Raw genomic sequence first — 25,480 nt, 5'->3', positions numbered from 1 at the left:
GACTATGAGCACAAGTCAGAGAACCTGACCGCGGGGATGCCCCAGAGCCAGCTGTCCCAGCAGTGTAGTGTGGCCTGGGAAGCCAGAGCTCGCGGAGACGGGCCACTGAGCGGCTGTGTGCGCTCCCGCAGGTGTGCGACGACTGCGTGGTGCTGCGCAGCCACATCGGGACCGTGTACGAGCGCTGGTGGTACGAGAAGCTCATCAACATGACCTACTGCCCCAAGACCAAGGTGCTGTGCTTGTGGCGCAGAAACGGCTCCGAGACCCAGCTCAACAAATTCTATACTAAGAAGGTACCCACGAACTCTGTTTGGGTTTGGGGCAGGCACTGAGGGCAAAGTGTTGAGTTTCTTGTGTAGAAGTTACAATTCCAAAATCCGTGTCTGGGGCCCCACGGTTGCCTGCAGCTGTTGTGTGGGGTACGCGAAGCCGTTGCTGAGCCCGGGCACCGGCCCAGGCCCAGGCCTTTGGCAGCTTTTGCGGAGGGCAGGGCGGGAGCTCTGGAAGGCTGTGTGACGGGCAGCTCTCTCCCTGTGTGTGTGTGTGTGTGTGTGCCGCAGTGTCGGGAGCTGTACTACTGTGTGAAGGACAGCATGGAGCGCGCCGCCGCCCGACAGCAAAGCATCAAACCCGGTGAGGGGAGCTCCCTGAGCGAGTGCCTTCCATTTGCTTCAGTCGGTCCGCAGGACTGTCGGAGCCCTGGCAAGGGAGTCGGGCTGGGGGTCCCCATCTCCTGGTTGGCTGATAACCTCCTCCCTCCCCACAGGGCCTGAACTAGGCGGTGAGTTCCCTGTGCAAGACATGAAGACTGGCGAGGGTGGCTTGCTGCAGGTCACCCTAGAAGGGATCAATCTCAAGTTCATGCACAACCAGGTAGGTGCAAGTGGCAGCTCCAGGATTCCTAGCCCTGTTGTTCCATCTGCAATAAGGATCAGTGTCGAGGTCCCCCGTGCTTTCCCAGGGAGCATGAGAGGGCCTCTGAGGCTAGCGGGAGAACTGGAGCAGCTGGAGCAGAGAGAAACCAGAGGGGGGCACAGTGACGCTGCCAGGCACCTTGAAGGTGCAGCGGGGAGGTTAAGCGGGCGCCTGGGGCAGAGGGAGCCTCGTGGTGAGACCCGGCGCAGTGTGAGTGGGAGCGTCTCCCTCGGCCCTCCTTCGCAGTGTCTGCCTTCCCTGTTCCCAGGGTGTGCTTTTGCTTGGTGGTTTCGCTTTGAGAGTCTAGACCAGCTGATCTCGTGCGTGTGCGTGAAGGTTGCACACGCGTGTGTGCTTGTATCTGTCCCATCTGGAGTGTGTGGTTGCTTTTTTCTCCGGCTGATTCTTCTTCCTACTCTTTTCCTTCCTCCAAGTGTCCCCACTCTGTGCCCGCTCCACAGGCCCCACGCCCCTTCTTTTGCCTGGGGAACACTTCGGGAGACATCTTTCCCTCACTGTGACTGCACAGTAGGAGCTGACTTTTTTCTTTCTCTTGGGCGTTTAACTCAATGTTGCTTTTCCTCTCTGTGGACACTTAAGCTCTTTCCTTTCTGAGGCCAGTGCACCGTCCCAGGTCTGCTCCTCGTTCTGACTCTTCACCCAAGTGCCTTCCCCGCCTGTCCCCAGTACACTGGTTCCCCTCCTGAGGCTCAACCCTGAACTGTGTGTGAAGCGCTGCACCCCAGCAGGCAGCAGACCCTCGGGGTCGGGGCAGGGGGAGAACACCTGGACTCCGTGCCTCCCCTCCACCTGCCGCCTTAGTTCTCCAGGAATCTGGCAGGCAGCTCTGCTGTGACGGGCAACAGCTGCCCGGGCTTCTTGGCCGTGTATTTTAGCAGTGTATTTGCTATGGGTAAATTAATATTTCCAACACTATACTTACAGTGTACACAGCCTGAAGAGGGGTTTACCTGTGTACTTTTCTGGGCCATGAAGGTGCTGGCACTTCTTGGGGAGCAGGCTTCTTACCACACTGTAGTCCTGGCCTCCCTCCTGCCTCACCTTCTGAAGACAAGATCTCGTGAGCACCCAGGTGCCCCCTTCCAGCTCCCACCCTCGGTCTGCAGCCCCTATGGACAGACCTAACACCTAACTGTTACCGAGCACTTAAGGGCCTGGCCGGAATTTAAGGCTTTGCCCCTGAAGAGAGTCCCCACAGAGAGGGCAAACCAGACCCTGACTGACAATGAGATGAGGGCCGTGGGGTCCACCTGCCGCCCCATAACAGCCCCTCGAATTGAGGGAGCCGGGACCCTCCGAGGGTCTCATGCAGTCGGGCTCGCATGTGGGGAAAGCGCGGTCTTTGGAGTTGGGACTGACTTGGATTCGGGGCCCAGCTCCGTGATTCCCGGGGAGATAAACCTCCTGGTCCTCAGTGTCCCACCCACAGAGTGAGGGCAGGACCCCTGCTGGGCCACAAAGACGGAAGGACTGCAAATAGTGCCTTAGAACTCCTAGTAGGTGCTCATGAGCGGTAGCTGTTGTTTCCATCACCGCGCGCTTCTCGGGAGAGCCTGGATCCTGTTTCAAGGAAGATAGCGCCGCGCCAGCCCCAAGGACAGTCTGAGGGGAGCTTTGCGCCCGTGCCAGCCCTCTGCGCCGGAGGAGGATGCATGGAAGGGTAGAGAGCTGATGGGCTGAGCGGGGGGGACCCCTGGGGCACAGTGTCCCACAAACGCTGCCCTGGACACAGGGCGCGGGCGGGCAGCCCAAGCCAGCAGAGGGGCCTTCGGGTTGGGTTTGACCTTTACAACTAACGCCTTCATTTCTCTCTCATGCTTTCTCCTCCGGCCAGGAGCGGAAGGTACATGCCCTTTCTGCCTTCTTCGCTTCTTAGCGCTTTGAGTTGCGTGTGTGTGGATTCTCCTGTCCTCCCTTTGGGAAATAGGCTTTCTGTGTGTGGGCGGGGCTAGAGCTGGGAGAGTGGGCTTCATGGGGCAAGGGGGAGCCTCTGGGCCTTACCCCACCCTCCCTCCCTCTCTTGCAGGTTTTCATAGAGCTGAATCACATTAAAAAGTGCAATACAGTCCGAGGAGTCTTTGTCCTGGAGGAATTTGGTAATTACACTATTTTGCTCTTAGGTCTGGACTCACACGGCAGTAACTCAAACCTCGGAGCTCCAGAGGAGGGACTGGAGGCAGAGAGAACCACTGCAGAGAGGACTAGAGGGGCCGGAGTGATAGGGAAGAAAAGAGAACCTGAGATGAGAGAAGGGGAGTGAGAAGAGAGACAGAGGGGCCAGGGAGTGCAAGTGGCCCTAGACAAGGCTAGAGTTCAGAGGTGGCACCACGCAGGTTCACCGAGCTAGTGCCAAGTTCCCTTGTTTGGCCATTCGGTGGTCAGAAAGTTCTGGGGCAGAGCAGACGGGCAGTCCCCATGCTCTGCTGTGCTCCTGTTGCCTGCTATGACCCTCCTGGTGGCCCGGTGCGCTCGGGGGTCTGCGGAGCCTCTGCTGGAGGAGCGGCACAGACTCACTCTAGAGGGCAGAGAAGCCTGGTGGCCTCAGAGGCAGACAGGCGCTGGGAGCTGGGAGCCAGCCTCCCCACAGCCTAGCACTGACTTGCAGTGTAGTGGGTTCTCACCCTGGGGCTTTGAGTTCCTGCTGTGTTTGTGCTTCATTCTTTTGTGCCCCTCATCGCTGCTATGAAAACCTTCGTTCTCCAGCAGGTAAAGTGACTTCGCTCGGCTGGTGCTGCCTCTCCCCTGGCCCCTGCCTTGGGCCCTGCAGTGGGTGGGGCGGACTCCCTTCCACCCACCCAGCTGCTCACACTTCGTGTCTTCCTTTCTCTCCCCACCCCTCCTTCCCAACCTCCCTCCCCGTGTGCGATGGCTCACTGGTCCTGAGTTTTTTCCCCTCTCTCTTCTGCCAGAGAGATATTTGGGGGAATCTTCTGACTCAGGAGAGGACCTGGGCTTCTCACTCCACCTTTGATGAGTTTATTCCCTGTGAACCCTGGGTCCCTGAATTTGCCTCCCAGGGCCTAAAAAGTGGTGTGGCCAACTCTCATCCTACCTTTCCAGCCTCCAGGAAGAGGTTGTGCCCCTCATCTCCCACCTCCAGGGGCCACGATGACGCCTAAACCTGGGGGGTCTCACTCCTTCCTCTGGCCAAGCAGAGCCCCTGCATGGCCGGGGCAGGGCTGACTCTTAGTCTTGCACTTTGGGCTGTGGACATGTGTGTATTCTGCCTGATGCTCCCTATCACCTCCTCCTGGGTGCTGTACTTGCCTGTCTCTTCTGCTCGGTGTGTCTGCTCCAGAGCCCTCTGACGCTCTCCCTCACACGGGCAGGCAGGCCTGGGCCTCTCCTGCCACTCAGGGAAGGAAACGCACATGCCTGGTGGGTGTAGTGGCGTGCCACTTCTTCATCCAGCCTCAGGACCCTCTGTGTAGGGGCGGGGAGAACAGGGAGCCGTGCTCGACACAGCCCAAGTTTCGGGCTGGTCACAGGGGTGAGTTCTCGGGCATTTCAGCAGGTGAGGCACAGGCTAGACCCCTGTCCTCCCAACCCAAATCGGGAACCCCTGCCTGTAAGTCTCGGGCCAGATGGCAGCAGCGGCCAGATTGGTGAAAGATGAACCTGCTCCCATAGAAGTGGGTGGGGCCGCAGCCATCCAGTGGGGAGCTACTGCAGACCTCAAGCACGGTGTCTGGGAGGTGTCCTCTCATGCTGCGGTGGCTGGACAGAAGCTGTCATAGCCTACGCTGCAGCCACTGGGAGAGGCCACAGAGGGGAAGGGGACCCTGGCGCCAGGCGCTGCCGCCTGGGGGAGTGTGGCACTGTCGCTCTTAGTTTTGAACTTTCTGTTTTGTCTCTTGCCCGTCCGGTTTTAGTTCCTGAAATTAAAGAAGTGGTGAGCCACAAGTACAAGACACCAATGGTGAGTGTGCTGCCCGACCCCGAGGGGCCAGTCTGCACAGGGCTCCCTGGGGCCTCGGACAGGGCAGGGCGGGCCCTCTGAGAGCACAGGGTTGAGGGGTGATTAGGAGCAGTCAGAAAGGCGAATTTAGTCCAGATGCCAAAGATTCACCTGAAGCTGAAACAGGTCTTCGGCCCCGGGGGGAGAGACACACACTGATCCGCTGCCACACCGGCCAGCTCTGAGGCCTGGCCGAGGCCCGGGCCCAGCGTCAGAGCAGGGCTTTCCCGCCAGGCAAGTCTCCCAGCGTGAAGGTGTGCAGATCTCAGGGATGCTGATCTGTCTGCTTTCCCCACCTCTAGGCCCACGAGATCTGCTACTCTGTGTTGTGTCTCTTCTCATACGTGGCTGCAGTCCGTAGCAGTGAGGAAGATCTCAGAACCCCTCCCCGACCCGTCTCCAGCTGATGGAGGGGGTTAAGGCTGCCCCGGCCTGGGGGCCGCCTCTTGCCTCTTGCTGTTCCCAACTGCACGGTGCTGTGGGGACGAGAAGTGGACGATGCGTGTTACATTCTCTACGAGCCCCTCTCCACGGCTCAGCCGGTCCCCGGTCAAGTGTCTCCGTTGGTGTGTTAGAGTGTCCGTCACTGGGCTGAGCAAGTCCCTTCCACCTGTGCCCGCTTCGCTCCCAGAAGACCAGTCTACTGTTCCCTCAGGGCTCGAGAGTGAGTGTGTGTGTGTGTGTGTGTTGTTGGGCCAGTGGCTTTTGAGAACTCTTTGAGGATAGACCCGTGAGAGCCCACTGCTTCGTGTCCTTGAGACACGTGTGTTGGGGTCCCTTGTCCTTGGCAGTCTGACCTCCAGCTGGGCTCCTGGAGCAGTTCCACTCTGGGGAGCGAGGGAAGTTTGAGGCCTGTCCTCCCCGACTAGGGCTGGGCAGGGAGAGGAGGGAGTCGAGGACAGCTGAGTGAGTGGCAGCTGCCCTGCTCCCTCACGCACTGGCTAAGCTGGCAGCTCCCGCCCGTGGGCCCCAAGCGTCTGCCGCCCACGGGGCCTCCGGCACTGCAGTGAGCAGCTGCCTCCCGGAGGGTCTGCCTTGCCTTAGGCAGGAGCCTCCCAGGGACCACTGGCTGCCCTGCCCAGGAACCGAAGGGGCAGGGAAAGGCCAAGTTCAGCATATGATCCATGTCTCCAGGCAGCATCTCCTGGCACTGGGTGCCAGAAGGGGGAGATGGCCTGAGAGTGGGCAAGAGATGGTTGTATATATTTATTTCAGCCCCACATTATTTATAGGAAATGTACAGATGTGAATGTGAAATAAACGTCCTTAACTGTCCTTGGGCTCCTGGCAGTAAACCATCCCTCCTATCGGCCTGGGCCTGAGGAAGGCTGGCCCTGGGCTCTAGAAAGGCGCCTCTGGTCTGAAGGAAGCAGGGAGATGAGGCCATACCCATCTGAGCCCTGGCATGCACAGCCGCAGTCTCCTGCCCCTGAGGCCCAGCAGGGCTCCTCCCAGGCTTCCTGACCTCCCAGAGAGAGGTTGTGGGAGGGGGCTGCCTTCCCTGGGGCACCCCAGGGCCCACAGAGGGCTGCTGTGCTGTGAATTGGCCACTAGAGGGAGCAACGGTGAACTTGGCAGAGAAGGAAGGTGAGTGGCTCAGGTCCCAGCTCCCAGTGTACAGGTGTGCCCCAGAGAGTGCTATGACGTGGCCAGGACCTGGGGCTCTGGGGTCTTGGCCAGGAGTCTCGGGTTGGGTAGAACACCAATAAGCAACCCTGGGGTCAGCCTTCATGGAGTTTTTTTCTATGCCATGGACAAACCTCCTACGCCCTGGGCAGGAAGTACCATTTACTCTCTATCAAGGCACCTCTGATGGCTTCCTCCTCCCAAAAGGAAAGTGATCATCAGACCCCGGCTCCCCCTCGGGGAAGGAAGAGCAGAGTAGGGCCCTGTCCCACCATCTTCCCGGTTCCCACTGTCTTGCCCCGGACAGGGTCACTCCCGGTGGGATTCAGGTATGTGTAGGCTGTGGGCTTGTGCCCACTTAGACCCCAAAGCGGCCAGTGCAGCTCCACTCCAGCCTGCTGTGACCACGGGTCGCCAGAACCGAGATGGCTCCGGGCAGGTGGGCCCCAGCAGTGGAGCCTTGGCTGGCTGGCCCGGCTGCCGGTACACTGCTCTGTCACGGCTGCTCAGTGTGCTCCCCTGAAGAGTACGCAGCGGGGAAAGACAACTTCTAGCATTCATTTTGGGTTCCACTCTGGGCCTCATCAAACTCTCCTGCCTTCTGTCCACTCTGAAGAACAACTGAGTTTCCCGTGCTTTGTGTGAAAAGAAGCACATAGGACAGGAAGGGCCGGGCCTCTTGGCTGTGCTGACCCTTTATTGCGCTGATACACCGAGAACCTGGGGCCAGCCAGGGGGCCGTCCACGAGCAGCGCTTTCTGAGCCCACTTGCTTTCCACCCCAAAGACCCGAGTGCTTCCGACGGGAGCTCCCACACCTGCTCCACATCACGGCACTGCCCTCCCGATGCCTCCCCAGCCAGCTGAAGGCACACCCTTGCACACACATATCCAACAGCAGGAAGGAGGCTTGTCCAGCTTCCTCCAGGCTCCTGGCACTTAGCTGGCATCCAGCACCACCTGTGACACAGGTTCTCTCATGAGAGCTGGACTGACCAAGAGCTCAGCATCTGATCTGGGCCCTGGGTCCCAGGGTGGTCCAGAGTACCCACCTGGCGGTCCCCAGGAGCAGCCTGGTCACTGTGGCACTGCGGGAGAAAAGGAGGCAGTGCCACACACGTGCCGCGCCTCCCGGCACCTCTCATGTCTTCCCAGAAGCCTAGGGGTGGGCAGCTCACGCAGCCGAGCCCAGAAGCCGGCACCAGCGGGATATCATGGTTGTTGCTCTTTCAGCCAGAGCAGCTGCTCGTGCCAGGACAGCAGAGTCCCAGCGGCGCCCTGCCCTGCCACCACCACCCCAGGCCCAGCGAGCTCCTCACCTCGCACCTCCACGCGGCACTCACACTGTGCCTCGCCTTGTAAGTTGGTGGCCCGGCAGACGTAGATGCCCCCATCAAAGGGGCAGGGCTTTCTGATCTCCAGGGTCAGCACTCCCTGCTTGCTGAACATCCGGAAGCGGGCGTCCTTTCCCAGGTCCAGGCCGTTCTTGAACCAGGAAATCTTGGGCTGTAAATCAGGGAATGGGAGGGGGCATACTGTCTCAGGTTGAGGCGCCCTGGCAGGAAGGTAGGGAGATTGGCAATTGTGTTTCTATTCTGGAGTCACTAACTATGGGCCAGGCTGGGAACAGAGCCCAGGGAGGGGGCCGAGGCCCTGCTCAGGGAGAGGAACCTGGCTCTGAGGCCCAGAGACAGAGAGGAAGCTGGGAGGGGCACAGGCTGCAGGGAGGACTGCTCGAGGCCGGAGCCCCTGGGCCCTGCCTCCAGGGTCCACCTGGACCTGGCGGGAGTTCCCTACCTTGGGGCTACCCCGGACAGCACAGCAGAGCGTAGCATTGTAGCCAGCAATGACCGAGCGGTTCACCAGGGGGCGGGTGAAGCTTGGGGCCTCGGAGAAGTCCAGGGCCTTGTATTTGGGTGGCTGATATTTGACGGCTGTGGGCGACAGGGCTTTGTACCAACAGGCCCCCCCCTCCCGGTTCCCACTGCCTCCCTGCCCCAGCTGCCCTGGGGGTGGCAGTGAGGGCACAGCACCTGATCTGGGGATGAGGACAGGCTTCTTGGTGGTGGCAGCTTTGTCACTGGGCCCCACCATGTTTTGGCTGAAGACCCGGAAGTAGTAGCTATTGCCAATGATGAGGTCGGACACCACACACTGGGTGCGGCGGTAGTGCTCCAAGACTGTGAACCACTCCTGCGGGCATGGAGGAAAGGGGGCCACTGGGGCTGGGACCGGCCCTACTTCCTACCAGGGGCCTCTCTCGGGCACCCCTGGCACCTGTACCCCAACCGCAGAGGGAAGCAGATCATAGAGGGAGGGCAAGCAGTGGGCCTGCTCCAGGGGCAGCTGAGACTTGGCCCCGCCAGGCCCTAGGAAGGGCGTGGAGGGGGGGCCCTGGGCCCCAGGCTCACCATGGTCTTCTCGTCCGCTTTCTGGACCGTGTAACCGCAGATCTCCGTGTTGCCGTCATCCTGTGGCGGCTTCCACTCCAGAGCCACATTGAAACCCCATGTCTCTGTGACCTGAATGTCCTGGGGAGGGCTCGGCTTGTCTGCAGGAGACAGACCCTGCTAGGACACCACAGCTCCCAACACTGCCGCGTGAGGGCAGGGAACACCTGCTCCGGGGGACCCCGCCACCCCACTGGCCTGGGTCTGGCTGCCACCTTCTGCAGGGCTGCTGCAGCATCCCAGGGGAGGGGCCCAGGACCGCAAGGCATGACACTCTGGGTTGGGTCCTTGGCACTGGGCTCTGGCAGCCCACCCAGCTCAGGGACAGGAAACAAAGATGCTCAGAGGGAGGCCCCAGGGCCACGCACCAACGACCTGCAGGACCAGCGTCGCCTTGTCCTCCATGCTCTCGATGCGCAGAGTCACCTGGTAGGTGCCAGAGTGTGCGCGGTGAGCGGCTCGAATGAAGAGGATTGTGTCCGTGGGGCTGTTGCGGATGTTCACCTCCTGGCCTTGCAGTGACTGCCCCTCTTTGGTCCAGGTCACCTGAGGCCGGGGCTTGCCCTGTGGAGGGGGACAGCTCACACCCAAGCCTGGCTCTCCCTGAGGGCCGGCCACCGCCCAGGTTTGGTCTGGGTGTGATGTGCCCTGAGGCACATCCTTGTGCTAGGACAGAGGGGGGGCCGGCCCTACCTGGAAAGGAATAAGGAGGTTCACGGGCTCCCCGACTCGCCTCTGGATGGTCTGGCGTAGGTGCCGGGGCAGCTGGAGCCGTGGCCGCTCTGTGGGTACAGAGTGGGCAGCTCAGCGAGAGCCACCCACAGCCCGAGGCCGGAGGAGAGCCACGGCTCTGCTCTCTCAGGAGGCCAGGCCCAGAGATCTGCGGCCGCAAGAAGTGCTGCCGCTGGGCCATCCCCCTTGAGCTCCCCTTCCCCCAGCCACAAATGGTCACAAAGCCCCTGCCCCCACCTGAGCCTCACCACACCGCTGCCAGAGGCAGGGACCAGAGAGGGTGAGCATTGAGGTCACACAGGCCAGGACGCAAATCTAGGCCCCAAGTTTGCTGTCTCTTTCCACTTGGGGAGCCAGTTCTTACACAATGGACCCTTTGTCGGAAAGTGGGCCCCAGACGGGCCAGTTCGACCCCGAGTGGCCTCACTGCTCAGTCCTGAGCAGATGGACAGTCTCTACCTGTTGGAGCTGAGAAATTCACAGAACAGAGCTGGAAGGTGATGGTATAATCACCTCCATTTTCCACGTTCCAGACTGGGGTCGATGTGGAAAACCAAGAGGACACTTTCCGCATGGTCTGCCCTGGGCCTGGGCGGTGGTTAAAGGCCCCTACCCCTCCTGCCCCTGCCCAGCACTTAGCTCCTCCCTCCAGGAGGTTCTCTCTCACCCTCCCCACCTCCCCTGGCACCCAGGGCGGGCGTCAGTGGCAGGTCTGGTGACAGCACGAGGGGCACTCACGCAGTATCTCCTGCACCGTCACGGGCTCCTTGGTGGTGGCGGGGCCTCCGGGCCCCGCCACGTTGTGCGCCCGCACCCGGAAGAGCAGCCGGGCCCCCGTGGGCAGGTCCTTCACCAGCATCGAAGTGCGCTCTGTCAGCCCCTGCAGGGCCAGCACCCACTCTGAGCCTGGCGGGGGGGGAGGGTGGAGGCAAGACCATGGGCAGGGTCAGTGTCGACACCCCACCCTGCAGCCCCACCTCTGGAGCCTCCACTGCAGAGAGGGCCCGGCGGGTGGCAGGTGCCCGGCCTGGGGACGGCCAGAGAAGGGGACACTCACAACCCTCCTGGCAGTACTCCACACTGTAGCCATCCAGGCCTCCAGCTCCCTCACGCTCCGGGGGCCGCCACTTGAGGGACACAGTGGTGTCGGAGACGTCCTCCACCGCCAGGTGGGTGGGCTCGCTGGGGGGGCCTGGGCAGACAGGAGGCCAGAGAGGGACCTGAGTCTCCTGGAGGGGACTTCCCCTTTGGCTGGCTTTCAAGCACTTTAAGAAATATTCCCACTCTGTTCAAAGACATGGCTCTAGACAGGCTTAAAAATGAACAACAGTGACAGGAGAGAGCTCTATCTAGGAAAAGATGCCTGAAGGACGCAAAGAGGTTAGAAGAAGCCCCTTGTGTCTGATAGCCCAGAACATGCTAGAATGTAATTGAAACGTGGGGTTTCCTTCCCTGGGATTAGGTGAAGCTGACTTAGAGCTGAGCAAACTGGAAGTCAGTCCCTAAAGAGAGAGCCTGGACCCTTGTCCCCACAGGCCCCCCTTTCCTGCCACCTCCCCAAACCTTGCCCCCCCCCCACCTGGGCTGGAGGGGCGCCCACCCCGGCCTCAGGTGGCTGCCCCGAAGGCTCACTCATTGGGGCAGGGACAGGTGTCCTCGGGAGCCTGCCGCACCATCGGTGCCTGTACTGCCCTGTGAACCTGCATTGTCCAGACGAGGAAACGGAGGCTTCGGGGGAGACGATGACCCCAGAGGGCCCTCCTGAAGGGCTGGCTCTGCCCACCCGGTCTCCAGCTCCTGGCCCAGAGCCCTTTATGCAGACAGACGTCCCTGGGACACTCGGCACCTCCACTCTCACCCTGCCCGGCACATGACAAACCCCAGTGGGAGGGAGCGGGGATCGCGACAACGACCGTTTGTAGAGCACCTGCCAGCCGCTCTGCCCACATTATCTCTGCCCTCACACCCGTTCTACGAAGGGCTAGACGTTATCATATCCCCGCTTCCCACCGGTGAAAGGTGAGTTCGATCAGGGGGCCTGAGTCTCAGCTCCACCCCCGACCAGCTGGGTGACCTTGAGCAAGTCACCTAACTTCTCAGAGCCTCCTCACTCTCTTCTGTGAGGTGAAGACGAGTACCCCTGATTTCAGATTACAGACCAGGGAGGGAACCGCCCAGGGGTGGCGGCCGCCCACACAGAGCAGCTGCGACGGTCGGGCCCCAGTGCCTGGCGGGGCGGGCTCACCAACTGGCATGAAGGGCTGGGAGGCCGGGCTGGGCCGGGACATGCCCACGGCGTTGACCGCGTAGACACGCATCTCGTACACCACGCCCTCGATCATGCGCCGCGCCTCGTGGCTCAGCTCCCGCAGCAGGTCGAAGTTCAGCCGCATCCACCTGTAGCTCTTCTTCTTCTTGCGCTCCAGGATGTAACCTGAGGAAGGGAGGCAGGAGCTCTGGCCTGGGGCCCAGGCACCCCCGCAGCCCCCGTGCCCTTGGATCTGCCCCGGTGCCCTCCACTCACCCAGCACTGGCTGCCCGCCGTCATAGGCAGGCGGCTCCCACTGCACCGTGCAGGAGTCCTCGCCCACGTTGCTGATCGTGGGGGCCGCAGGGGCATCTGGCACATCTGGGGGGAGGTGTGTGCCCACGTCAGTCCTGCCCCGGCCCAAGGTCAATGTTGCTTGCCTCCTTACCACTCCAACTAACAGCTACAGGGTGCCCGGCACCACCATCCCCAGAGCCAAAGCAGCCTTTCCAGAATTCAGTTCTGACCACGTGCCAGCCCGCGATCAACCCTCTCTGGCTTCCCCCTGCTCACATTCGCTCACTCATGTCCGAGTTCCAGTCCTCTCTCTCCATGAATCTGAGAGTCCACCCTTGGCCGAGTGACTAAATGAGTAATGGACAGCCCCTCCCTGGTTGCCCTCTGTCTTTCCTGCATGGACCCCAGCCAGCCAGCCTCACCGATGACCTTGACTGTCAGGTTGACCTGGTCCTCGCCCACTGGGTTCTTCACGGTGACGGTGTAGACACCCTCGTCTTCCTTCTCGGCCCCCTCGACAGTGAAGATGCTGCGGTCCTTGGTGGTCTCCACTCGGACGCGGCCCTCGGTGTCACACAGCAGCTGGTGGGGGCAGGTGAGAGGAAGGGCTCACGCTGGACTCCAGAAGCTTCTGCAGCTTCTGGAATGGCCAACAGCCCCAAGATGGGGAAGGAGCTTAGTGCAGGGTCAGTGGGGGAGGCACAGGCTGAGTGGAACCTAGTGGCACCCATGGGAGCCCCTAGAACAAAAGCCTTTCCTGAGCACCTGCCAGGGGCGAGGGGCCAGGGCGCGGGGCTCAGGCTCCAGCTCTGGCTTCATCCTGGAACTCTAGGCAGTCACTTATCCTCTCTGTGCCTCAGTTTCCTTGTCTGCTGAATGGGAACAACGTGACCTCGCAGAGCTACTGTGAGGACCACAGCAGACCTCAGCTGGGTGGGGGGCCCAACAGTGCCCAGAGGAGGGAGAGCTGAGTCCTACTGAGAAGGGCCGGGAGGAAGCACATAGTGAAGGTCGGCTCAGGAGGGCTTCCTGGTGGTGTGCGGTGTGTGCACGGAGACCCTCCTGGGGCAGCAGTGCCACTGACCGGATGGGGCACCTTCACGGAGGCCTTGCCCGAGTGTGGGTACCACGTGCAAATGAGCCTGGTCCCACCATCATCTCACTCACCTTCTTTTCAAACACCCACTCGTCACTGGCACCTGCATCCCCTGGGGCATCAGGCGCTGGCCCAGCTGGGACCTTTGCCCCCTGGGAACAGAGCAGAAGGGAAGTGGGGGAAGATGGCTGACTCAGCCCAGAGACCCCTCTTTTTCTCCTTTGCTTGCCTCCCCTTCCTCCCACCATCTGGCCAGTTGAGCCTGTGCATCCCTGGTCAGGGGCCGCTGTATCGCACAGGTGGGGGGTGGTCCCAGAACTCCCTGGTCCCGACCGCCCATTTTACAGATAGGAAGCGGAGGAGGGACCCACAGTACCTGTGTGATGGCCTTCTGCCAGATCACAGTGGGAGCAGGGTCCCCGGAGATAGGGACATCCAGGCGTAGCTTGTTCCCAGCCACAACCACGATGGTGTCTGGTTTGCGGCCTGGGCAGTCCAGATGGATCTTGGGAGGTGCTGGGGGTGGGGACATAGCATAGGTAAGAGAAAGGGGAAGGGCCCAGGCCCACGAAAGAGGGGAAGCCTGGAAGGCGCACATGACCCTGGCTGTTCCAGTATTGAGGTACGGTCTACACGCAATCAGATGCCAAGATCTGGGCATACGGCTTGAAGAGTTTTGACAGATCTATATGCTGGTGTAAGCACCATCCAGTCAAGATCTAGAACATTCTATCACCCCAGGGAGTTCCCAGGGAGGTTTGTAACATCAGGAAGCCTAGTGTAGCATTTCTCAAACTGCATTGGGGCGGGGGTGGTGTGTGCTTGGGGGCAGGTGCAGGAATATCAATATCCTGCCAAGAAAAAACAGAAACACTCCCATGACCAAATAATTTAGGAAACCCTGGATTAAACAATTAAGCATGTGTTTCTTAACCATGCAGGAGGGGGCAGGAGGGCAGGTGTTTCCCAAAGTCACTTCACCATGGAACCCTTCTAAATGGAGTATCGTGTATTAAGGGAACCCAGTTTGGAAAACGCTAGCCTAGAGCCTGCCTCAGCCTGGACTACTCCCCTGAAGTCAGGATTCTAACATGCCCGGTGAAAGGGTTGTCTACAGCAGGAGATACACTACTAAAAGCAGACAAATTTAACAACAAAACCTCACATCTGTGCTGCCATTGGCAGCTCACACACCATTCCCTCTCATCTTTCCCGCCGCCCTGGGGAGGAGGCACCAGTAGGCTCCCCACTTTAGAGATGAGGCAACTGAGGCTCAGAGAGGTCACAACTGGCCCACGGTCCTGAGTGGTAGAGCCGGGGCTGGGTCTCAAGGCCCCTCTCCCAGATCCTCGCTGTTCCCCCTGTCTGCGAGTGGAGGGGGTGTGGGTGTGGAGGTGGCACAGCAGGGCCCGAGACTCACCCTGCCTGGGCACGAAGTCAATCTTGACCTCTGCAAGAGAAGGAAGAGCAGGTGGCACCAGGGCACGGGCAGGGCCCAGCGACAGGGCCCCACCGCCAGCCCGGGCGCAGCTCACCCATGAAGTGCAGCTTGGCAGACAGGTTGCAGGCGAAGCCCTCAGGCACAAAGCTGTAGTCGGCCTCGTCCGCGGGCGTGACGTCGTCGATGGTCAGTTTGTGGACCCTGCAGGCATAGCGCAGGCTCAGAGGGCCCCGCCGGGCCACACACCCCAGCCTCGTCGGACACCCTTAGCCAGGGGCCCTCGCCCAATCAGAACTGGTGTTCTGGTGTTTTCAGTGCTTGCTTGCTTTCTTTTTGACTTTTCCAGCTCCTTGACATGTTTTCAGAGGTAGGCAGGGTAGGAGTGTCCCCTTAGCTGGGCCCTTGGAGACTGGACAGGGTCTGGTCTTATTAATCTCCATGACCTTGGGCCCAGCACGGGCCAGCCCAGATGCTCGGGGCATGAGTAAGAGAGTGGGAGAGAGTGAGGTCCCCGCCAGGGCCAGCCTCCCCTCGGTGGCCTCCTGCCCTGCCGTGGTCACCACTGCGGGCGGGGGCGGCGCTGAGGGCTCCGAGTCCTGTCTGTCTCTCTCACTGCTTCTTCTCGCTTACGATGGATCCTCCTCTGCATGCTTCTTTCTCCCCACAGCTTTCTGTCTCTCTTTACCTCTTTCTTACTTTCTGTTTCAGTGTCTGTCCTGTTTCTGTCTGTGTGTCTATCTCCTCATCGTCTCTCTGTCCGTTTCTGTCTCTTTGTCAGTCTCTGTCTCCCTCCCTTTCTCTACCGCTCTGGCTCTGCCCCTGTCTCTCAGTGTCTCTAGCTCAGTCTCTGCCTCTCTGTCCGTCCGTCTGTCTGTTGCTCTCTCTGTTGCCGTCTCTGCCCGCCCCAGCTGCCTGTCCCAGAGGCACGGGGCCGAGCCTCCACACTCACCGCCCAATGTGGGACACCTTTATCCGGCTGTCGGGCACCAGCTCCTTCCCGTTCTTCAGCCACACGCCCCGCACGTTCTCATCAGACACCTCGCACTTGAACACGGCCTGGTCCTTCGCGCCCACTGTCAAGTCCGCGATGCTCTGATACACCTCTAGCTTTTTCTCTGGGGGGCAGGGCAGAGCCAGTGAGCTGGGGAGGTGTGTGTGGGTGTGGGCGTGAATCCCCGTGGAGATCACGAGGGCATATGAAAACACATGTGCGTGTGTGACTGTGTGTGTGTGCATCAGGAGGAACCTCAGGTGTGTGTAGTGGGGGATGATGCTAGCCAGGCCCACCTGCCCCTCTGAGGTGGCAACCTCAGCATCCCCATTTTACAGACGAGAAAGGTAAAGCTCAGGGTATCAAAGTGACTTTCCCAAGGTCACACTGGCCTGAGTCCTGAGTTTGCCTGATTCCTGTACTTGGCTGGGGGGGGCGGGGTCACCAGCTGGCAGGGCCCAAGGCCCTAAGGCCTCGTGTGCGCCCCCACCTGCCCTGCGGGCCTCACCCTGCACGATGAGCTCAGCCAGCGCCTGTCCCCCACTGGTCCGCAGCGCATAGTGTCCGGCGTCCTCCAGCGTCGCCTCGTTGATGATCAAGTGGTGTCTCCGGCCGTCCTTCTTGAACCGGTACTTGAAGGTCTCTTCCCGAGTCAGTTCCACCCCATCCTTCAGCCTGGCCGGTAGGTGGGCGGCGAGCGTCGGGCCTCCTCTGCGGAGGCCCAGGTCTCCCAGTCCCACCCCCGCCCCGTGCCCCTGACTCACCACTTGACCTGGGCCCCCTCCTCGGACACCTCACACTCAAACTCCACCCGCTGCCCCACCATCACCAGCTGGTCCTCCAGGGGCCTCGTGATCAGCACGGGGGGCTCTGTCAAGGCACAGAGACTGTGACAGGCGGGCCCCTCTGCGGCCCTCCCCTCCCGGGGCCCAGGGTCCTGGGGCCCCGGCCCACCTTTGACGAAGAGTTCAGTGCTGCACTTCTCACCACCCACCACACACTGGTAGGCCGCATCATCCGCCAGCGAGCACTGGCTGATGGTCAGCGTGCGCTTGGCGCCGTTGGACTCGAAGATGTACCTGGGTGGGGCCACCGCGGAAGAGTGGTGAGGGAGCCTCGGGCTCACCTCCTGGCGCCCCCACCCATCGAGACCCCCCGGCCCCACCCCAAGCCCCCCAGGAGCCGGGCCTTACTTGCTGTGGAACAGAAGGGGCCATTGGAGTGTCCCCGATGGGAAGAAGCGAGACCGAGAGGAAAAGAGTGAGGAGCAGAGATAGGCAGACACAGAAAGAGGGGAAGTTAGACCCAAGAGAGAGAAAAATGGGGGGAGACGGACAGAGACGGGAACACGGATAGAGGTGCAGAGAGAGCCGGGCTGGGGGCATCCCCCTCCCGGGAGGTTCCCTCTGCATACCCCAGCCCACCTCCCAACCTGCTCGCGCCCCTGGCCACACCTGCCGCTCATCTGGATCTCCTGTCCGTTCTTTAACCACTTGACCTCGGCGTCGGGGTCGGCCAGCTCCACTGTCAGCCGGATCTTGTGGCCTTTGCTCACCTGGTAGGCCGGCTGCAGCTTCTTCTGAAAGGCTGAGCACCACCCCTCAGCCCCAGAGACCCTGCCCCCCTGGCCCCCACCCTCCCCCCAGGCTGGCCTTGGCGCAGAAGGCTCCCACCCCACAGTGACTGTGGTGGAGGGCCCAGGCCCCGCTCCCTAGCCCGGTCTCCACTGTGACTCTACCCTGCGTGTTTGATGTGCCTTCTGCCTCCTGTCTCCCTCGGGGTCCTCTCTACCTGCTCAGCTCAGGGACAGGGGTAGGGGCTTCCAGAAAGACAGAAGCTTGGCAGGAAAACAGGAGAGGGGACAGATGGGCCTTCTCTACCTCTGGAGCCTGTTTCAACAGTGACCTCCCGGTTTTGGGGCTCCTACCAGGTGCCCCCACCTGGAGGGTTCGAGAGGCCCTCTCTCCAGGCTCACTTTGGGGGGCTGACTGACACCCACCCTGCCAACACCTTGAAGGGGAAGGGCTAGCCCTGCCCTCTGCTCTGACCTGCCCTGGGCGGGGTGGGGGGGGGTAGCCCACAAGGCCTGTTTTGTTGTTTTTGTTCTGTTTGCCTGTGAGGAGGGTGAAAAGGTTTGTCTCTTCTCCAGCTGTGGGTCTCTGGCCTGCACTGGCTCCTTCCCTTTCCCTCGGGTGGGGCCAGGGTTAGCAGGCTTCTCTCTTCCAGAGCGGGTGGGGGAAGAAGGAATCACCTGGTTTTTACTAGGGGAGCAGGGCTAACCTGGGCTCCATCCTCTCCCTCGTGGTCTCTCTGGGTAGCCTTTGCCCTCCTCTCTCTCCGCGTGGACAGGGTCTATCCTGGGTACTCCCGTTTTTGTCCTGTGTGCGAGGGGGCCGAGCCGCGCTCTCCTCCGTTCCTGGGCTGCGCTGGAATGGACTCTTTTTCCGTGTGCGCGCTCGCGTGTGTGTGCCTGCATGTGTGTGTGTGTGCTCATGTGTGAGTGTGCGTGTGTGTGTGCACGTGTGCATGTGTGTGTGGTGGGCTGGCCAACCTGTGCTCTTCTTCTCCTCGCGCTTCATGCCTGTGAGCCTCTTGAGCATGCCCCGCAGGTCGGTGACGCCGTGCTGGAAGGCGATGCGCTCGTATTCCGAGGGGGACGCCTGCCGCAGGATCTCCCACACATCCTCCTCAGCGGGGGCCTCCAGCTTCGAGTCCCTGTGTCCGCAGCCCACGCATGGAGGCCTCAGGGACTACCCCGTAGCCAGGCCAGGGTTGCAGCCCGCCTCCCCAGGGCAGGGCCTCCTGGGGCCAGGACCGAGGAGCCATGGCTGCCCCCAGCCCTCTGCCCCTTTGGCTCTGGCGGGGCAGCTTGAGCCCACATGGGCCTGCAGCCAGTTCCAGGGGGCTTAAGGCTCCGTGTGAGGGCCGGAGCGAGGGAGGGGTCCTGGCGTAATTAGGGTGACAGGGGTGCTGGGCTTCACCAGCTACTCACCGCGGGCTCCGGAAACTGCTGCTCCAGGTGGGGCAGGAAGGCAGGGGACACATTAGAGGTGTGGGCCACTTCCCCCTACAGACCTGGGACTGCCACCCATGCACCCTCCCCTCCTCCCTTCACTTCCAGGGCACCTGTGTGACACACCACAGGCCCCAGCAGAGTCTCCTGCAGACCTCGAGGGTGGGTCTCAGGCAGTCACTGGGGGTTCTCACTCAGGTCTGTCTGATAACTGGCCCTACCCGGCTCTCACCAGCCACAGCCGCAGCCACGGCAGGTGTGGGTCCCGCCAGCACCCTGCTGCCCCACGGCCCCGGCCCCAGTGCTTACTCTCTGGGCCGCAGCAGCAGCAGCCACCATGCAGCGTCCAGGAGGGAGAGGAAGAGGGCACAAAGGCATGAGTCAGTCGGGTTGGGCTGGGCGGGCAATTCCCTCAGCTCTGGGGCCCTGTCCCAGCTTCCCTGGGGTCCCTGGGGCCTCTTGACATGAGCTACCGCAGACCCAAGTGTGGGGTGGGTGTAGGGCACGCTAGCACGGCATTGGTTCACAGGACAGGACATCTGCAGAGTCCTCTTTACTCTCCCCAACACCAGGATCACCCCACGGACAGACAAGGACACCAGCTCGGAGAGGGGAGGTGACCTGCTCAGGACCGCACAGCTGGGGACCACAGCTCTGATTCACTGTCGTGCCTCCCCGCCTGCCCAGGAGCGGCCGGCTCGGGGCTCACCTCTTCTTTAGCAGCGAGCTGAAGTCCAGAATCCCCGTGTCCTCATGGCTGTCACTATGGAGAGGGACCCGCAGTGAGGCCACAGTGGGGCTGAGTAGAAGGGGCTTGGGAGCCGGGAAGTTGTGGGGCCAGGGGGTGAAGAGTATGAGAAAGGGACACTGGACAGGTAGGGGCTCCCTGCCCACCTCCGACCCCCAGGGTCTGTGTGTGGGTCAAATGGGGGGGGGGGTTTGGGGTACCTGACCCGCCGACCACCTCCGGCCAGGCTCCTGTGGGAATTAGACCCAGTTCCTCATCTGCCCCGGGCAGCTTGTTTTCCCCCACCCCCACCAACATCATCCCTGACCCCCGCCTCACCCCAGCGCGGACCCCGAGGCTGGCCCTCCCCACCGAAGACGAGAGGAACACTCACGTGCGGCGGAAAGCTGACCGGAGGTCCAGGTCCACAGGGCCAATGGCCTCTGGTTCAATGAGGGAGACAAGACAAGGAAGGGGACTTCAGAGACAGCCACCCTGCATCGCAGACCTGCCCATCCACGACCCCTTGAGAGTGAGCATCTGCCCCAGGACCCCACCCGCATCCTGAGCCTCACTAGACTCGTGGCACCAGCGGCGGCAGCTTCTGGTCCCCAACCCCAGAGACTGGGTCTCAGCTCGCCCTTCATCTGTTCACCTGTGCCAGGAACCCAGGACGCCAAGATGAGACCCAGACAAGTCCTGGACTTGGATGTCACCCCACCCAGGCCCTGGGAGCCTCCAGTGACCTCAGGCACGCCCCAGCGCAAGCGGCACTAGGCATGTGACCGGCAGTTGTCTGGCCGGGAGGAGGCGTCCTCCTCAGGGTTGGGAAGCAGAGGCAGGGGCAGGGGACAGGGCCCATGGGGAGCCCGAGCTCAGGACTGATGCCGGGGCCCCTCACCATGGACGGTGAGGTTGAAGTTGCAGCTGTCAAATTTGTCCTTGGTGGACACCTCGCAGCGGTAGCCTCCGGCAAGGTTGGCCTGGGCATCTGTGATGTGCAGCTCGAACAGGTAGACCTGTGGGGGCGAGGTGTCTGGGGAGACGGGGCCGGAAGACGAGGCCCTTCACCCTTACAGGAGACCGGGGGCGGCCAATGGCCCCCAGCCTGCTCACCCTCCCAGGCTCAGCTAGCCCGTGCAGTCCGACGTTACTAGCACAAGGAGACCCTTCTCCTAGTCGTGCAACTGCCCTCTGCTGGCACAGGACGGTGACACAATAGAAATCTGTGACGGCCACAAGGCAGACGGCCTTCACGTAAGATGAGGCAGCTCTGCGCGGTGCACTGCCCGAACGTGGGGCCGCACTGCCGGAGGTCCCCCCACCCCGCCAGGCCAGGCTTCAGGAGAGGGGAAGGAGCAGCAGCTGGGCGTCGAAGCGCAGGGGCCAGGCCCGGCTCTGAGCGGCTCTGAGAGACCTCAGGCCAGCAGCAGCTACCTCTTGAGCTTCGGTTCCCTTGTCTGCGTCATGAGTTGTCCTGTCGGGGCCCCTCCAGCTCTGATACCCTTCCGTCCAGGGGCTTTATGCCCTCACTGGCTGGTGCCCCCCATGCTTTACGATGTCCCTTAGCCTTTCTGAGCTCCCTGGGCCCCCAACTTCCCATGTCCCACTGGTCCCCAGTTCCTCCCATAACCCTCCACGGAGCCTCCCCGTCCACCCCATGTCTTGGGCCCCCCAGCTCGCTTCCCTGGCTCCCCATCCCCTCTTTGCATCCTCTGTGTGCCTCCAGGTTCACAGTGTCCCAAAGCCCTCCCGGGCTCTCTGGGTCCCCCTCCCCGAGGGCAGGTTCTCGTGCCCCAGGACCCACCTTGCTGGCCCGGTCATAGCTGTCGTGTAGCTGCAGGTGTTGGCCCGCCTTGCTGCTCAGGTCTACCCACTTGCCCTTGAACCACTTGACAACGGGCGGTTTCAGAAGGCTGGCCCCGGCCACTCGGGCTGAGAAGGTGATGCTGCCACCTGCCAGGGAGGGGTGACAGTCTGGGCCTGGGGGATGCTCTGCTGCCCCCTCCCCTCCCACCTTGGCTGCATAGCCCCACACTCACCCACGGTCACCTCGCCATCCTGTGGTCGCGTCACAAAGAGGCCGATGGGATCATCGGGGGCACCAGGGCCACTGGGGGCTGCTGAACTTGACCCTGTGAGCAGAGGACTTTGAGACCTGCCCTGGGACACCCCCAGGCACTGGCCATGGCCTTCTCTGCCCAGCCCCTCTCACCTTCGGGACTTGGGGAGCCTCCTTCCACCTCAGTGGCTGAGACCAGGGCTTCTCCGGGAACTCCAGGGGCCTCAACAGGGGCAGGAACAGGGCCTGGCACGGGCTCGGCCTTCTCTGCAGGGGATTGAGTAGGAGGTCGTGGAGCAGCTTCTAACCAGAGACCCCTCCTGTCCCTGGTCTCTCCTTAGTCTTTGCAGGCTCATCAGACACTGCAGTGCATGAGCTTCATCCGGTCCCTCTCTCTCCCTCTCCTCCCATGACCCTGTCTCTCCCCGAAATTCTCCCCCTTGCTACACACCACCCGGGTGAGCTCGTGCACCCACCCTTCTCCTCTGCCCCAGCTCTCCTGAGCTTCAGACCGAAGGACCCACTGTCCACAGGGCATCTCAGTTGGGTGAAGATTCCAACACTCCCCCTCTTCCTGCTCCCCAGAACCGCCTCTGTGGCGGCTCACGCTGAGCCTGGGAGCCAGCCCGCATCTTGCCCTCACAGACCATCTGTGCTCATGTCCCGGTGGGTCTGCTCTGACCAGTCCTGATGTCCATCCCTCCCTGCCTTCCCCAGGCCGGGCTCCCTCCACGCCCACAGCTCCCGGGGCTTCCCTGGGGCACGCAGCCTGCAGGCTGCGTGTGGGTGTCCGGCGCTATTGCATGGTTCATTTCTGAACTTCCCCCGCCTCCACAATGTCTGGAACAGGCCAGGGATCCACATGGGAGCACTCAGAGAGGTCTTGTTCTCTCAGAAAACGGGGGGCTTTCCTGGCAGAGGGCACAGCCGAAGCAAAGGCCAGAAAGCAGGAAAGCACCTCCTATGCCCTGGGCAATGGAGAGGTGGTGGGGCTGCCCCTGCTCAAACCCCCAGAAGTTCAAGCCTCGGAGAAGACTGATCAGGGCTTTACCTGCTTCTACGACCTTGAGGTCAAACTTGACCTTGGAAGAGCCAGCGATGACTGCGTAAGACCCCTGGTCGGCGGCGCCCACGTCCCTCACTGTCAGCGTGTGCCGTGTGCCCTCGGCTGCCAGGCCAAACTTGTCGCTGGCACTGATGTCACGGCCCCCTCGCTGCCACCGCACCTTCACTCCTGCCCGGTCTGTCTCGGCCTCGAACACGGCAGGGCTGCCGGCGGCCACCTCCACTGACCGCGGCTTCTTGCTGAAGGCTGAGACTGAGGGTCCAATGGAGGCTGCAGGGGCCCTGGCTTGCCCAAGCACCCCCACCCCTGCTGCCCCTCTTATCAAATAGGTGACCACTCCAATGTGTCACCACGTCTAACGCTCCAACGGCTCTATCAGGTGGGTGCCCTTGTCATGCCCATTTCTCAGGTGAGGACACCAAGGCTCAGACAGGTTAAGGGACTTACGAACACCACACAGCCAGTAGGGGGGGAGACAGGGCTGTGGTCCTAATCTCCACACAAGACTTTTGCTAAGTGCATCCCTGGATAAAAGCAGTGATGAGCTCAGCGCCCCCTCCCCCCCACCATCTGGGGCCCTGGGCAAGGAGCTGGTACGGCTGCCTACTTGGATGTAGCTAAATTTATCCTCTAAGGACCTCAGGCTGAGAACCAGCAACTGAGATAAAGCTGGCCTGGGAGGGGGCTGGGGGCCGGGGGCTGGATCCCTGCCCTGGACAACCTCACTGAGACATAGGCCAGGGCTGGGACCCTGTGCTCCTGTGAAAGGCTGTGACTTTCTCTGCCCTTGGCCGGGGCTCAAGCGCCTCTTGACCTTCATCTCCCAGAGAAGAGGGCCTATACACTCTCCACGGGGGGCTACGCCCTGTGTGGGGGCCACACGGGTGCTGGCTCATAAAGCAGAGAATCTCACAGGTAGGAGAAAATCAACCCAGCCCCTCCTTGTATAGATGGGGAAACTGAGACCCAGAGGGGGGAAGGACTCGCCCAGGAGCGTTCAGTGAGCCTGGCTCGGGTCTATACTCACCTGGACGCCTGCCTGCAGGGGCCTTTTCCCAAAGGTAAACTAGGCCTACCCTTGTTGCAGCAGTAGGCGGGGGTCAGGGCAGGGAAGGGTCCCCCTGCATCCTGAGGTAGGGGGATGGCCCTGTGGCCTCCTGCCTCGGCTGTGTCCCCTCTGTGCCCCTCACCCTGGTTTACCCTCACTCCCATCAGGACAGGAAGGAGAAACTGAGACTCAGAAAAGAACCCAGAAAGACAGTCCCCTGCTCAGGAACTTGATCCTAGGCTCACTACCCCCTACTTGTAGCTGCCCCAGCCCCCCTGTTCCGTGGGCAGCCCACCCACAGGCCCGGAGCTACCTGGCTTCTTCCCCGGCTCAGGCATCTTCAGGGACGTCAAACCAGGAACCGAGCAGGTACGGGCCACCCAAGGAGGATCTGAGCAGGGACCCGTTCCCCGCACTATATAAGGGGCCCTCCCCCTCCCCAGGCCCCCTTATCTGCCTCCTTCCCAGCTACCTGCTAAATATAGACAAATTCCAGAGAACAAGGGCTCTCCGGGAGAAGGTGGGGCTGCGCTGCTCCTGGCTGGCCCCTGGCCCTTCCCCCACACCAGCCCAATATGATGGCTTCTGCCCCCCCAATCTTCAGTGAACCTCAGGGATACTTCAAGCCCTGTCCGCATGTCCATCTGACAGGCAAGTGTGCTGGGGGAGTGTGCAGGGCCCATGGTGCTGAGGTGGACGGGTGAAATGCCCATCCTCGCTGGGAGACGTGGGTGGTGCTTACAGGCCCAGATTCCGGCGGCCCGAGTCCTGCCACAGCCACTCCCTCAACCTCCCTGTGCCTCAGTTTGTTCATCTGTAGGGTGCGGCTGGTGGTAGCAGCACCACCGCGTAGGGCTGCTCCATGAATGAAGTGGGTTTACCTACGGAAACGCTGGAGCAGCCCTGGCCAGGCGTGTGGAAAACGCTGAGTGAGTGTTCACCCTTGTCATTTGGCCCCTAGTACCGCAGCTCACAGGACCCCGGCTGGCGTCCTGCCATGGACCCTGCGTGCGCTTCGTCCAGGGCAATGGTGAGGGCTGACTCCCCCAAGGGGAACGGTGAGCCAGCAGGGGAGGGCACGGAGGTAAATCACTAAATGCACCCCAAAGTGGAAGGCACAAGCAGGGATGGCTCTTGCCCGAGTCCCAAGGATTCACACAAAAATTACTGTCAGAATGTTCTGGATCCCCTCATGCCCCAACCTGGCTGTTCCTCTGTGACCTCTGTCTCCCTCTTTCACCCCCCTCCACCCATCAGGGGCATCGGTTGCTATAAAGAAAGAAGCAAATCACAGATGCCACCCTCAAAGCGAGACTGAGTATCAGGAACGGTCCCTGTGTCCCCCGTGGTCAGGAGGAGGTAACTCTCCACGTAAGCTTTGTCCACGGGGCAGAAAATACCATACCTTTAAACACAGGCATGCATTCTCTCCTGCCATGTGAACCACTTTTCAACCTCATGGCATGTCCCTGAGCCCTGTGCACCACTGACCCTCTCTCAGGGCTTGGGGACGTGCGTAGGGGGTGTCACGCCCCCTGAGGCCTCAGGGTGAGGGGGGGTGTGGGCTGTCTGCCCAACATGGAAGGCCCCAGAATCTGGGTGCTCTGAGGTCTGCGGCTGCTCGGGAAGTTTCCTCACTCCCGGGCTGTTGGCCTCCACTTCTTGCTACTGGGTAGCTTGGAGGCTCCCGGCTCATCTCTTCTGTCCCTTCCCTGCTGTGGCCTGGCAGCCAGGGAAGACATGGGGCTTCTCCCAAGGGGTTCGCCTGTGTTGAGGGCCCTGCTCAC

General features: G+C 61.5%; 2 protein-coding genes across 51 annotated transcripts in view; one reads left to right on the top strand and one right to left on the bottom strand.

Moving 5' to 3' along the window:
* MADD (MAP kinase activating death domain) overlaps positions 1 to 6,172 on the top strand; it is a 40,350-nt gene extending 34,178 nt beyond the window's left edge. For 29 of the 50 annotated variants that reach the window (XM_053925495.1, XM_053925491.1, XM_053925488.1 and 26 more), the window contains 6 exons: positions 132 to 296; positions 564 to 636; positions 770 to 876; positions 2,966 to 3,035; positions 4,812 to 4,858; positions 5,200 to 6,172. In XM_053925495.1, the coding sequence (XP_053781470.1) occupies positions 132 to 296; positions 564 to 636; positions 770 to 876; positions 2,966 to 3,035; positions 4,812 to 4,858; positions 5,200 to 5,304 (567 nt within the window). In that variant the 3' untranslated portion in view covers positions 5,305 to 6,172. The remainder of the gene's footprint in view (positions 1 to 131; positions 297 to 563; positions 637 to 769; positions 877 to 2,965; positions 3,036 to 4,811; positions 4,859 to 5,199) is intronic. The other 21 variants (XM_053925503.1, XM_053925501.1, XM_053925492.1 and 18 more) reach the window with 1 other exon arrangement.
* A 1,019-nt stretch (positions 6,173 to 7,191) lies between these two features.
* On the bottom strand, positions 7,192 to 24,088 carry MYBPC3 (myosin binding protein C3). Its single transcript, XM_053925512.1, has 34 exons — positions 24,007 to 24,088; positions 22,631 to 22,897; positions 21,733 to 21,846; positions 21,560 to 21,652; positions 21,325 to 21,473; positions 20,419 to 20,536; positions 19,912 to 19,960; positions 19,739 to 19,768; positions 19,500 to 19,553; positions 18,770 to 18,790; positions 18,329 to 18,492; positions 17,232 to 17,364; positions 16,971 to 16,973; positions 16,732 to 16,856; positions 16,542 to 16,647; positions 16,286 to 16,452; positions 15,736 to 15,901; positions 14,881 to 14,987; positions 14,766 to 14,795; positions 13,722 to 13,861; positions 13,417 to 13,497; positions 12,672 to 12,831; positions 12,229 to 12,333; positions 11,950 to 12,138; positions 10,762 to 10,896; positions 10,443 to 10,610; positions 9,666 to 9,754; positions 9,341 to 9,536; positions 8,934 to 9,073; positions 8,556 to 8,715; positions 8,320 to 8,456; positions 7,842 to 8,028; positions 7,575 to 7,610; positions 7,192 to 7,482 (listed from the first exon to the last, which is right to left on the bottom strand). Exons 1-33 carry the CDS (start codon positions 24,029 to 24,031, stop codon positions 7,600 to 7,602), a joined length of 3,819 nt encoding a protein of 1,272 aa, XP_053781487.1. The 5' UTR covers positions 24,032 to 24,088; the 3' UTR covers positions 7,192 to 7,482; positions 7,575 to 7,599.
* Between the last annotated feature and the right edge of the window lie 1,392 nt (positions 24,089 to 25,480).

This window comes from Desmodus rotundus, chromosome 5, assembly GCF_022682495.2.
Source record: "Desmodus rotundus isolate HL8 chromosome 5, HLdesRot8A.1, whole genome shotgun sequence".
NCBI classification, from domain to species: Eukaryota; Metazoa; Chordata; class Mammalia; order Chiroptera; family Phyllostomidae; genus Desmodus; species Desmodus rotundus.
Note: the sequence above shows the minus strand (reverse complement) of the source record. Positions and strands in the feature narration are given on the sequence as shown.

Bases quoted from the DNA above. Each gene is read 5' to 3' on its own strand.
- MYBPC3 (XM_053925512.1), bottom strand. From the start codon at position 24,031: ATGCCTGAGCCGGGGAAGAAGCCAG. The intron at 19,769-19,911 runs GTGAGTGTTCCT...TAATTCCCACAG, and splicing joins CGGTCAGCTTTCCGCCGCAC to GAGCCTGGCCGGAGGTGGTC. The intron at 13,498-13,721 runs GTACTGTGGGTC...CTCTGTTCCCAG, and splicing joins GGCAGAAGGCCATCACACAG to GGGGCAAAGGTCCCAGCTGG.